Consider the following 12,551-nt stretch of genomic DNA (forward strand, 5'->3'; position numbering starts at 1 on the left):
TGTTTGGATTACTGATGAAAGGAAGAGTTTTCTTTTCAATGTTGCACAATCACCTTCCACTTCTTTCTGTCTCAACATTCTTTATTCAGATTGTTATCGTGGCAATGGCAAGAGTTACATGGGGAATCTATCCAAGACAAGATTTGGGCTAACTTGCTCCACATGGGACAAGAATATTGAAGACTTACGTAGGTGTGTACATACGAAACAGAAAGAGATGGTTCAGTGACTCCTGAATAAATACTGCCTCCAGATGGCATCTCTTCTTCTTCTGCAGTGATTCTAAAATAGCCCCTTATGCCCTGGAGCTTTTAGTATCTTTTTTTTTCTTCTTTTTTTTTTTCTTTCTTTCTTTTTTTTTTTCCGCTTGATGTTTAAATATATTACACAACATGTCTTTGTTCAGGCTAACCACTAATTGCAGGCTTTGGGATGTTTCTTAGTATTTACTTTACTGGCCTGGTTTACCCTGTCTTTGTCCTTGAAAGTTTTGTTCTATGAGAGGATGGCAGGAATAAACTAGGAAATGGTTATCTCATCAATCTGATTTCATAGCTCATCCTGCTTCAAGCAAGAGGTTGGACTTGAAACCACCTAAGGTCCCTTGCAGCCTGAAATTGAATCTTGAGTCCAAAATCTAATGACACTGACATCAAATGTCATTAAAGCGATTTGCAGTTTCTGTTGTTTATCCTTGCTTTGGCTTCATACTCTAGTAGTGGAAATGGCAAGTTACTTTAATTTATTTGTTAAAATAAAAATGAATCAGCAGTAAGTATAAAAGAAGCTGTGAGTTTCCAAGACTTTTTCAGTCATGCCAGGATCCTCAGTGTCGTCTCTGCTGGTTCAGAACAGTAGATTAATAAATCTAAGAAGTGACAAAAACAATGACTTCCAGGTACCGCACAAAGACAGAGATTCATCAGAAATTTTGCTGTGGATGAGATATTACACACATTAGTGGCCCAGATGGAAACAGTCTTCCCTTTGTTTTCCTTTACTTTCTGAAGTTGATGCGATTATGTCTGTATTACCTTTGGTACTTGTTGTTGAGTTAGTGCTCATGATCACCACTGTCATAGTGCCCAACGTATTAGCTGTTGCCCTCTGGAATCTGGCCGTCCCCGATTCCTGCTTCTGACCTGATGGTCAGTCAGGTGAAGGTGTGTAAGTCAGTAAGTCAGCCTTTGGGGAAGCTGTACTGCAGATGGAAGACTTCAGTGGCACTGTCTGGAGTCACCAGCTGGACTATATGTGTTTTTCCCCACACAGAGTCAGAGACAGCATACATATTCCAGTGTGCTGTCCATGTAAGGGAGGCAGAGGTTTAAGATCATGACTTCTGAGAGCTCTGATAAGTCTTCAGTTAGCTGTGAATGAGACGGCTGGAACCTACTGGATGCTTGATGCAATTGCGTTCTTTTTTAATCTTAGGAACAGATCAACCTCTCTTCTCTTACTCCCACAAATTTACCATCTGTGAACTTCTTTGGGGAATTATGTGTCTCACTTCAGCAGTTACTCTGGTTATGGCTGTGCAAGAAGCAGCATGCATGGTTGGTTATGAACTAAAAGAGCAGTGCAGCTGTAACTTAGGAAGCCTGTATGCTTCTGTCTGACAAGCCAGAAATATTTTCACCCCAAAATTTCACCTTTAAAGTGCCTCGTGTAGGTTTGCAACTTAGGTGACGTATCACTGCAGTTTGTCTGAGCCATTCATCCCTCTCCTTGCCTGCTGCTCAGTTTTCCTAACTTTCTTGTGTTTGTCTTTCCTTTGCCCAAGACTGAGCTTTCTTTGCAGATTCAGTGCTCCCTTGTGCTACCTGTTAATCTACCTGTTGTGCTCCAGGGAGGCCTGCAGGTTTGCTGAGGGCAACACAGACGCTCTTTTAATCACTGTAATGACCCCTCCTGAGGGTATCCAAGGATTTTAGCTGGAGTGCGAGATCTAGAAACCTCCCAGCTGTCCAGTGGACACAGTGCTTAAAATACCAACCAGAGGAAACTTGGACCCAGATCCAGCGAATATTTGGGTCTCATCTTCCTTTTGATTTTAACCAGCACTAAAGCCTGACCTGTAGGCTTCTCAATCAGCTAATATTACAATGTGGAGCAAAGCAACATTTAACCTTTGAAAATTTGGGCTATAGTATAAAGCTTTTCAGCACTTTGAATTTTTTTTTCCCTGTAGGCATATACAAATATTCAGAGAACCAGATGTTAGTAAACTGAAGAAAAACTATTGCCGCAATCCAGATGATGATTTTCATGGTCCCTGGTGTTACACAGATGATCCTCTCGTTCCCTGGGATTACTGCCCTATTTCTCGATGTGAGTACTTGGTATGCCTCAGGCACTGTCAACTGTGCAGTCCCAGTGAAGCCATGGTGTCACATGCGTATGCATACCTTTCTGTTGTCACTTGTGACAGCAGAAAATGTGTAATTCTATCAAGAATCAATTGTGCATGACTGAGAAGGAACGGACAGAAGCTGCTTGTGCACTATATGAACAAGAGGTCCTTTTCCTTGATCAGCTTGGAGATTTCAAGGCTTATTTATGCATCAGGCGCATAAAAGGGCTATTACAGATGGTCAAACATTTTCCAACAGATCTAGCTATTGAATGAGGGCTGGATGGAGACAAAGAATTGTCTAGTGGTCAGAATGCTGGCTGTGGCCTCAAGAAACCCAGGGACAGTTATCTTCTGTGCTACAAGCTTCATAGTCTCTTTCTGTGATCTGTGTTTGTTTGTAAAGTTTGGATAACTCACTATATATATTCTGAAGTGTATATGTGCTATATAGATTAGATTCTGCTTTTGGATGTTTATGGGATGATTTAACTCCTGGCAAGAATTAGGAACATCATTCCCACAAAGTTGCATGTTAAAATCTAAATAGCTCAAATAAACAGAATTAAAAATCCTAGGGAATTCAGTAATAAACTGATGTTAAGTAGAAAAAGATAGATTTATGCTGAAAGATGTGCAATTCACATTTATGTTCAAAATTTTTCTCTTCAATTCTTATTTCTAAATCACTGTGCTGTGTATCCTGGGAGAACATTTAAATGGTAAATCAGACTTTTGAATACATGTCTGTCATCTCTAGAGGTTAATGACAATGTTACATTAATTCCTAGCAGCAATCTGCTGAATTTCCTCATAGTTTGAACTGCAGCATTTCTAAGAGGTGATATTTGAAGTCTCAGGTGACATTTTGGCATCTATGTGAAGAGTAAACAAACTGTGCAAAAGGTTATTTGTGTCAATGTAGATAAAGAACAACAGCTGAAGAAATATAAATTTTATCCACTCACTCTGAGTTCATTATCTGGATCTATGAATTCCTAAGGACATATTCACAGCAAACATTTGTAGGGTATACAGCAATGGTGAGTATTATGAATTCTGGAATCAAACTCTAGAGCTGGAATATGTCTGTTTTACAATTGTAACTCTTATGGACTAGTATTAAACTACTAGTAGCTCACTTGGGTACTGATAACCAGCTTAACCAGTACAGACAAAATGCTGGCAGTTCCCAAGTGTACTTGATGCCTTTAACTGGTATCTTTAAACAGTACTCTCTTTCTCTCTATTTATTTATATGTATACATACACATATACATATGCATACACATACACATATGTGTATACACAAACATGCAAATTTAACTACGTATATAAGTGTATACCTTTATATATATATATTTTCTTAACAATGGAAATCTAGTGGGATGATACTGTTTAAATTTTGCCTGTGCAAATTTTCCGTAGCTATATATGTACCTCTAGCTCATAATGCTGGGTCACTCTGCAGACTTCACTGAAGGCGAAAATTTTGAACCAAGTTTAAGCAACCTTGTTGTAATTGTATTTTACTTGGAATAGGTAGAAGAACCAAACAAGATTTTGGGGAGCATGTTTTGATTAGGATAAGTTTCTGTGGATAGCAACATAAAAGGACTTTAGAGGTTTCAAAGGTTTTTAAGGAAATTAGAAATTTTCATTAAATCTGAATTGGTTTCAATCACATGACTTCTATAGTTCCTGAAGGCTTATAGAAAAGTAACAACTTCATTTTTCAGTATTTGCTTGTTCAAATGAAACATGTAAATTGAACATGATAAATAGCCTGATGTATTCAGGATTCAGCCAAGAAGAAAAATGCTTGAAAATCCTGTTGCATAATGTTTAATTCTTATTTCTTTCTATTGGAATGAAACTTTGCCTTCTTGTTAATCCTTACCAAATTGTGCTTTTGCAGAGTGTAAAGAATTCATTGAAGTTTAAAACTTTGTGAACTATTAAAATTAACAATATGCTGTTTGCTGCTTATTTTTACTCTATTCAATTTTTAGATGTGTTTTAATTTTGTATTATGGCTATCTTATGTGTCTGTCTAGGTGAAGGTGATACAACTCCTACTACAACCAGCTCTGATGGTAAGTAAGTTTGCAGATGTACTGTGCAGTGCATATATCATATCCTCTAAAACTAGCTATTTCTTTCTGAATGGGAAAAAAGACAGGTCAGCTACAGATACAAAAAACCCATACAGGTTGGGAAAAAATGCTTTTACAAGAGGGAATAGCTTTATTATACGCCTTTATCTATTCTCACTGTCCTGTCTTACCAGTGGTGAGATATGGCAATAATTTTCAGTATTTGCTTTATAACTATGTAAATCTCTGAAAAACCTATTTAAATATATGTATTTTATATTCCCTGTGAATATTTCTATAGACTGACCCAGCTTCACTGAAGTAGTTTTGATGCTCTAGAAATATACTTCATTAGCGCAGGAAAGTTAATCTGTAATAAATATTGACCTTCTTGTGGTCCTTATGTGCAACTGTACAGGTTTCCTACCGCTGTTTTTAGTAAAATGTGATCTCTGGACCTGCTTTCAGATACTGTCATTCCTTGTGCCTCAACAAAACATTTGAGAGTTGTTAATGGAATCCCAACACAAACTAACGAAGGATGGGTGGTTAGTTTGACATACAGGTAACTATCACTTTGATTAGAAAGACAATACGTTTACTAGGATATTTGTTTTGGAACTGTAGGAAATGTTGACCATAATAAGAATACTTCTAGATTGCAGTTAAATTCTGTAAAAGCAGAAAATCAGCATTCCTGGAACATCAGATGATTCCATAGTATTCACTCCGTCAGTGAAATATTTTTATGGCCATTATCATTAACTTACACACATGAGCTTGTAAAGCATTCATAGTGTTCTGCTCTTTCGATTAGGTACTGCAGACCTTTTCATAGCATTGGCTTATGATCCGGCATAAAACTATTTATTTTAGAGACTGTTACAAAAAAATTGAGTTTCATATCAATATTTTCACTTTAACAGCAGTGCATTTAGTCATGAAGTGTTGGATTCAGGATTTATACCCATGTCAGACTTAGTTTTCTGCTCATATCATTGCATACAATTAAAATGTATTCTATATTAAAAAAATAAGTAGGAGCTATAACAAAATCCTTTTCATTCTGTAAAACAAGACCTTAACATATACAGCTGGACATGTGTATTACGTTATGGCAAATCTTTCTTTGCTGCTGTGTAAAAGCCAGAACACAGAACTACGGTTTCCTACTCTGGTTCATAACTCATTAGCTGGAAGTGTGAATCATTAATGTATAACAGGAAATATATCTCATGCATCAGCCCTGTATCTTCTATCATGAAAAAAAAAGTTCAAAAAAAAGTCTTTTTTGTCTGCTGGTACAGACTAAAGTACAGCTCAATTCTGTTAGCTTATGATTCGTCATGTCTTTTAAAACCATGTTGTAAAATAAGTCTTAAATGAAAAATTGGAGTAAAGGAAAAGATAAAAAGCCTATTTTCTATGTTGCTTCATTGCTAGAGAAATTCTGGGGGTCCTTCCCATCCTTGGTAATCTTTATATCTTATGAGATCAAATCAGAACTAAACCTTTCTGGAAGTCTAGCGGATGGTCCAGAAAGACATTTCTAGAGGAACATCACTCTATTCATAGACTAAATAACCAGATATGTGGGCTGAATCACATTCTGGAAAAGTTTTATCTTTGCACTGTTTTTAAAGCAGCCTTGATGTTTGAGGAACTTTTAGACAGGTAAGGTGTATTACATCTGGATGCCTAAATGTTAAATAGCTAATGTTAAGGTAGTCAAACCTGGATTTTGTTCTATGAGACAAAATTCCATTAAGTAGATGAGTGCTTAAATGATTGCAGATTCTTTTATGAAAAAGGGATTCCTGGAATAGTCCAGCAGTAAAATATATTTTTAAGTATTACATGTGGGCATGAAAATATAGTTTTATTTTGTATTGTTACCAAGGAAGCAAATAGAATGTTGTCTGAAACAAAATCTTAATGACCTCAGGACTTTCTGCAAAAAACTAACTGTACACCTCAAAATGGAACTGCCATGTCTGAATGGTAAAGGCTTAGTGATTTTTAGAAACTTGTATTCATATCTGGCAACCAAGGCTCACCTCTAAATATAAAATTAACCAGTGACATATTTTCTAATATATCTGATACAGATTCTGTTATCAGGTATATTTAAGTATATTTGGATGAATTCAATCTATTTCATGGAATCAGCTCTGGATTTGCCCCAAGATTAAATAAGAAGTTTAACCTTCCTATGTGTACTAGTCAATGTTCTAAAACAGATGATGCAATCTTGTAAATTCCTTTAGATAATTAGTGATGCAAACATAAAACAGAAGAACAAGTTTATACTCCTGATTGTGACATTTTTATAATAAAACTAGGCAGAATCTATATTTTAAAAAGAATTCAGCCTTTTGGACCACATATTTTGTTCCTCAACGAAAACACAATTTAAAAAAAAAAAAAAAAAAAGAGGCAAGCATCTGTGTTATTCTGCTGTCTTTGAACTCCGTATAGAGTTTGGGCTCCTTCCAGCAGTTCTTTGCAAAGCTTTGAACATTTGTGTGATTTGAATTTGTAAATTGTGAGATTTTAAGCTTTTCCCAAATTGCTGACAATTCTGATTCACTTTCCAAAGAGCTGCAGAAAATAAATGTGATTTTGGAGGCACAAAGAAGGAAACTAATTAATCTGCATTCCACAGTTGTCTTTATTTTTGAAAGAATTGTCATGCTTAATTGCTTTAATTTTACTTGATATATTATGCTGCAGATTTTCTATAATCACATGTAGGATGTCATACATTGCAGATTGTTTCCAACTGAAGTATGTGGGGACAGAAATCTCATAGGGCTTGTAATCAAATAGGAACTCTCCACCTTGAGGTCAATGCTTTGAATAATACCTACATGAAAAATGACCAAATGTTGTTTACATCTGGTGGCAGTTTGGGGACTTGCTTGAATGTTTCAGTCCTGTTCCGATTACAAAGAATTAGCTTGCCTTTTTTTTTTTTTTAAATTAGGTCTCTTATTATAAATTCAGCTTTGAAACCGCTAAATGAACAGTAACTGAATTCCTCTTTCCTCCTGTTTTTTATACATTGGAGTAAATCTCTGCAAAGTCATGTTACTATAAGTGTTGAAACTGTAGAACAAAGCGACAGAGACATATTTTCATGGGCTGTCAGTCAGCCACCTTTCACCAGCAAAAATATGTAGGGAGCAAATGTATTCTTTAAACTTTTTGACTATGTAGAAACTAATAGTATTACTTTTTTTTTTAACTTCTTTTTCTTCTTCTTTTTTTTTTTTTTTTCCCCAGGAATAAGCATATCTGTGGAGGTACTTTGATAAAGGAAGAGTGGGTTCTAACAGCAAGGCAGTGTTTCCCTTCTCGGTACAGTAGTCTGTAGCTTTGCAATATTGAAATACATCTATTTTCGGGAATTTATCAACACAACACTTCTTCAACTTAAATTCAGCAGTTTTCCCTCCTGTTTGGCTTTAACACTGCTTTTCTGATATAAAAGTCCTGTGGGACCTTGGTATTTTCTGTTATTATTGTTGTTAATCTAAAAGAGCTCTGGCTATTTTACATAGAAGCATAAATATGTTTTCCAAGTGTAATGGTTGGACAATTGCCTCTTTATGAAAATAGCCTCATGCTTCTGCTTAACTGGACAGAATAAAATAGAAAACTTGGGCAAATCTCAAAAAGTTCAAAGGTTCATACAGCCCAAGGATCTAAATATTTGGATACTATTAGGAAACAAAAATTAGATTTTAGTAACAGTTAAAGATAAAATTATGTAGTGGCTTCAGACCAAAACCTTACATCCTAGCATGTTGATTTGGGAATAGCAGTTGGCAGCATAAACCCATTTCTGGTGAAGAGGATTAAGATCTTCTAGCATAATCACATTAAGCAGAGTTTTTTGAGTTATTTTATTATACACTCAGCAAAATCCTAACCAACTTTGCCTCATTTAGATACAAAGATTTGAAAGACTACAAAGCCTGGCTTGGAGTCCATAATATCAAAGGAAAGGGAGAGGAGAAGCACAGACAAGTTCTGAATATCTCCCAGTTGGTATATGGCCCTGTAGGGTCAGATTTGGTCTTGCTGAAACTTAGCAGGTTAGTAGCTATTATTGTGAATTCCAGGATTTTTGACTGATGAATGAGATTCTTCCTAAATAAGATTTGCAAATTAGTTCTCTACTATCTCTGATAGCAGAGATGATGTCTCCATGGGGTAAACTTCCAATTGTAAAAACTTTTACTTGATGTATGCAGAAATGCAGGTTCACCTACCTTACACAGAAAACAGATGTTGCTTCTGAAAAATCGTGCCTATGTTTTATTTCCTGATAACCAAGTTTAGGTTTGTTGGGAGGTTGTTTGGTTTTTTTTTAAAAAACCCAACAACCATACAACCCACATGGACTAGTATATGGTTTTAATTTATAGAATAAGCACCAGATTGTAGCTGAGATACTTGTGTATATATGAGCTTTCAAACTTTCTCCGTATTAGGAAAACTATATATTCAAATGAAATACTATCATTACTTACTTTTAAGATGAGAACCCAAGTTAAATAGCATAAAAGTGGTGACAGCATTTCAAGAAATCTTTTGACAGTTAACAGTTGTAGCACAAAAAATAGGTAGAAAAGTCCATCATATTCTTCAAAGATGGAAAAGAAAGGAAAAGAATTGGCACAGTTTTTAATTGCTGCAGTCTATAATAGATTTAACATCATTTTTAAGATACATTTTGGAATTATAAGTAAAATCCATTATATCTATTATTTGTTTTCTCTTTTCAGACCTGCCATATTGACAAATTTTGTAGAAATAATCCGATTGCCCATTTCTGGATGTACCATTCCAGAGAAGACCAGTTGCAGTGTTTATGGATGGGGATACACTGGATGTAAGAAACTATTTTTAAAAACTAAATGAATACGTTGAGAGCTTACTTCCTCTTGTCATTATAGGTGAGGCTGCTGGTATTGCCTGATGCCACGGTTGTCCAACAGTTTTTGTTATAAAATGCAGTTTCAATTTTTTTCTAATTTTGTAAATCTTTGAGCATTTTATCTAAAATCATTTAAAATGAAATATTTTCTACTAGTCCATCTTTTTTTTTTTTTTTCTTCAGTGACAGGCAAAGTGATTCAAACATTTCAGAGAATCAACTAGTGATAAATATTGTGCTACATGTTTAAAAAATCTGGCAGAATTGTTTTGCAGAATTCTAACCCTTTTTTGAAAAATTCTGATTCATCTTCTTGAAGTCTTTCTGTATCCCAAAGCAGGCCACCCTGTGGAAAAACTAATACAGAATAATGTAATCAGAGACATAATTAACATACACAATGACAGTGAGCTAAGGATGCACAGGCAGCCCTAAGTCTGGCATTTCCTAACTTTTGAGTACTTGACTTTGCAACCTTACTAATGTTCATTAAACACAGGTTTTGTGTGAAGTAAATACAAATATGTGGGAGAACAGACATTTATTTAGTCTGGTAAATACTATATCTGACTAATTATGTGTTGATGATAAAGTTAATAGCTGCCAGTTGACAATAATTACTCCAATAATTACTGTGCTCAAATGTCATTTCGCCACAGACCCTGAGTAAGCAGCAGCGACATACTCACGCTGTCCTGGAAGCAGAGCAGAAACTCGACTGTAATTCTGAGGCTCTCTTCCTTGTAACCATTACACTGCATTTCTCTGTGGGTGGCAAGTAATCTGTACCAGCCCTCTCCCAGATGACTGCTTTTGATGTTCCCAGCATGGCCATATTAGCTGTCCGCTGCGGGGGAATGGCTGTCTGGGGGACAGGGAAGTTGGGCTGGAGCACCGTGCAGCATCGCAGGAAAGCTTAGCTTAAGAGAACTGATAAGGACTTTGCAATGCTGTGGAGTTATGTAATACAGTAAATACATAACATCTGTCATCCAAGGACTTTGTACTATATTTTATGCACTACTTATTGTAATCCTCACAGCATCCCGGTCAGGGAAGGAAGAAGTGTTACATCCATTTTTTCAAGAAAACAGGATAATAAGTCAGTGAAGAGCAAGCCTGGCCATTTTCTTTTCATGGCTGTGCAGAGAACGGGCAGGTCCAGGCCCTTTATTTATCTTCGCAGCTTGTACAGGCTTGTCTTTTGACATGTAGAACAAGAGTAAGCTCCCCAGGGCTTCCTGACCTTCACACTGATGAATGGAGATTGCACAAGGCTGTGGCTGTGCCCTTGCAGGCACAAAGTCATTCAGTGTAGCTGAGCCAGCACGGAATGAGAAAAACTCTGCTCCGCTACAGTACTTTTCAAGTCACACATCCTTCCCTAGGCCATGGCAGGCACTGTTAGACATTAACTTGTGTTTAAGGCAGGGAGCAAAGGCTCACTTTTTCTGATTTCTGTGACGTGACAGGGCAAGCTGGTGGTGAACTGTAGAGTAAACCCAGTTACCTAGCCCTTTCTTCTAATACAAAAAACTTCTCCAGATATTCTCAGAGAACGGAACAGACATGCACACCAAACAAATTTCCTGCAAATCTCATTTATAGCAAATATAAGAAATCCAAAAGACAAACGCATGATAACAGAGAGGATGGACAAAAATGTGAGTACTAGAGAGCAAGTACAATAACTGAAGTTACATGAGCAAGTTTATCCGGACTGCATCTTCAATTATTTTTTTCCCCTGAAATAGAATAAAGTTTTCATTCTCTTTTCAATCCTAGTAATTAACTATGATGGCCTTCTCCGGGTAGCAAACCTGTTTATTTTGGGAAATGAGAAATGCAACCAATATCTCAAAGGGAAGATCACTGTGAATGAGTCAGAAATCTGTGCTGTGGCTGAAACCATTGGTGCTGGGCCTTGTGAGGTAAGTATACATTTCCTAATACATTCTCAGGAGCCATCAGCCTGCCTACTTTTTTCCCAGAAATAATTTACTAGAGTTTTTCATAATTATTCTCTCTGCATTAAACCTGTACACAAAAAATTATTTTAATCTTTTGCATCGGAAAATGGTTTGTGTTTCTAGTGCTCTATTTTCTGCCAGAGTGCAGGAAGAGGTTCCCTTGCTTCAGTTTCACCATAGCACCATGGCAGAAAAGGATTTACATGAATGTTAAATATATGACTAAACACTTTGCTAGACTGAGACAAATTTGTGTTTTGTATAATAAGGACTGAAGTGGATTGTGTGCTAGCAACAGCAGTATATTATTTTGATTGAGTAGAAAACAAAAGCTGGAGCAAATTTAAATACTTAGTTAGATGAGGACTTGCATGCAAAATACAAAGAAGTCACTGCTCAACAGAGTTGATAAAGTTATGAAAGAAGGAGAAAGATCCAAAAGTGTACTGAAGTTCATTATTAGTCAGAAGGCTGGAGCATTTGGTCTCCCTAATCAAGCCTGAGCAACGTATCAGTGAGGACAGGAGAACTACTTCAGTGAAAGTATAGTTTGATACAGTTATTTTGCTTGGAACTAGTTTTGATGATGGAGAAAGGATACCTGAGGAGAAATGCTGTAAATCATTTATTAAAGGAAGATATCATTTTTTTGTGTGGAAAATCTGCCTGATGAGATGATGTCTAGAAGAAGGGCAGTCATGAACATTATTATGCATTTAATATCTGGAGTCAAATAGATGATTTCCTAATACTGATGTTAACCAAGTAGTGAAATTCTCCCTACACAAAGGTACTACCAAACCATAGGGAAACAAGGTCTTTATCAGACTGAAGCCTCTTCCATTTATTATTAATATTCCACAGGATCATTTTGTTATTTTAAAGTATTTTCTTCAAAATCAAATATTTAATCATAAATGAGCTCTTAGACATGTCAAGGCTTACAAATGAAACATCTGCATGGAAGTCGTCTTGGGATCCTGCACTTTGTTTTTCCCTGCAAAAAGAAATGGACTGAATTAATATTAGCAATCAGTCTTAATCACTGCATGGTTTCCTGCTCCCTGAGTTCCCCTTTGAAGCTACTTCCCTCAGCAGAGAACAGGCAGAGAAACAAAATCAGATTGGCAGGTGAAACTCCACTCCTAAAAGTGTTTTATGAGCCCCTCTGATGGTACTGACATAGT

General features: G+C 36.3%; 1 protein-coding gene across 5 annotated transcripts in view; it reads left to right on the forward strand.

Moving 5' to 3' along the window:
- HGF (hepatocyte growth factor) overlaps positions 1-12,551 on the forward strand; it is a 61,000-nt gene that overhangs the window by 43,406 nt on the left and 5,043 nt on the right. For 4 of the 5 annotated variants that reach the window (XM_069801714.1, XM_069801713.1, XM_069801711.1 and 1 more), the window contains 8 exons: positions 90-192; positions 2,192-2,331; positions 4,411-4,449; positions 4,918-5,014; positions 7,735-7,809; positions 8,403-8,549; positions 9,243-9,349; positions 11,180-11,325. In XM_069801714.1, coding sequence (XP_069657815.1) covers positions 90-192; positions 2,192-2,331; positions 4,411-4,449; positions 4,918-5,014; positions 7,735-7,809; positions 8,403-8,549; positions 9,243-9,349; positions 11,180-11,325 — 854 coding nt within the window. Of the gene's footprint in view, positions 1-89; positions 193-2,191; positions 2,332-4,410; positions 4,450-4,917; positions 5,015-7,734; positions 7,810-8,402; positions 8,550-9,242; positions 9,414-11,179; positions 11,326-12,551 lie in introns of those variants that run through there. The other variant, XM_069801715.1, reaches the window with a different exon arrangement.

The sequence above is a fragment of the Haliaeetus albicilla genome, chromosome 14, assembly GCF_947461875.1.
Source record: "Haliaeetus albicilla chromosome 14, bHalAlb1.1, whole genome shotgun sequence".
Taxonomy (NCBI): domain Eukaryota; kingdom Metazoa; phylum Chordata; class Aves; order Accipitriformes; family Accipitridae; genus Haliaeetus; species Haliaeetus albicilla.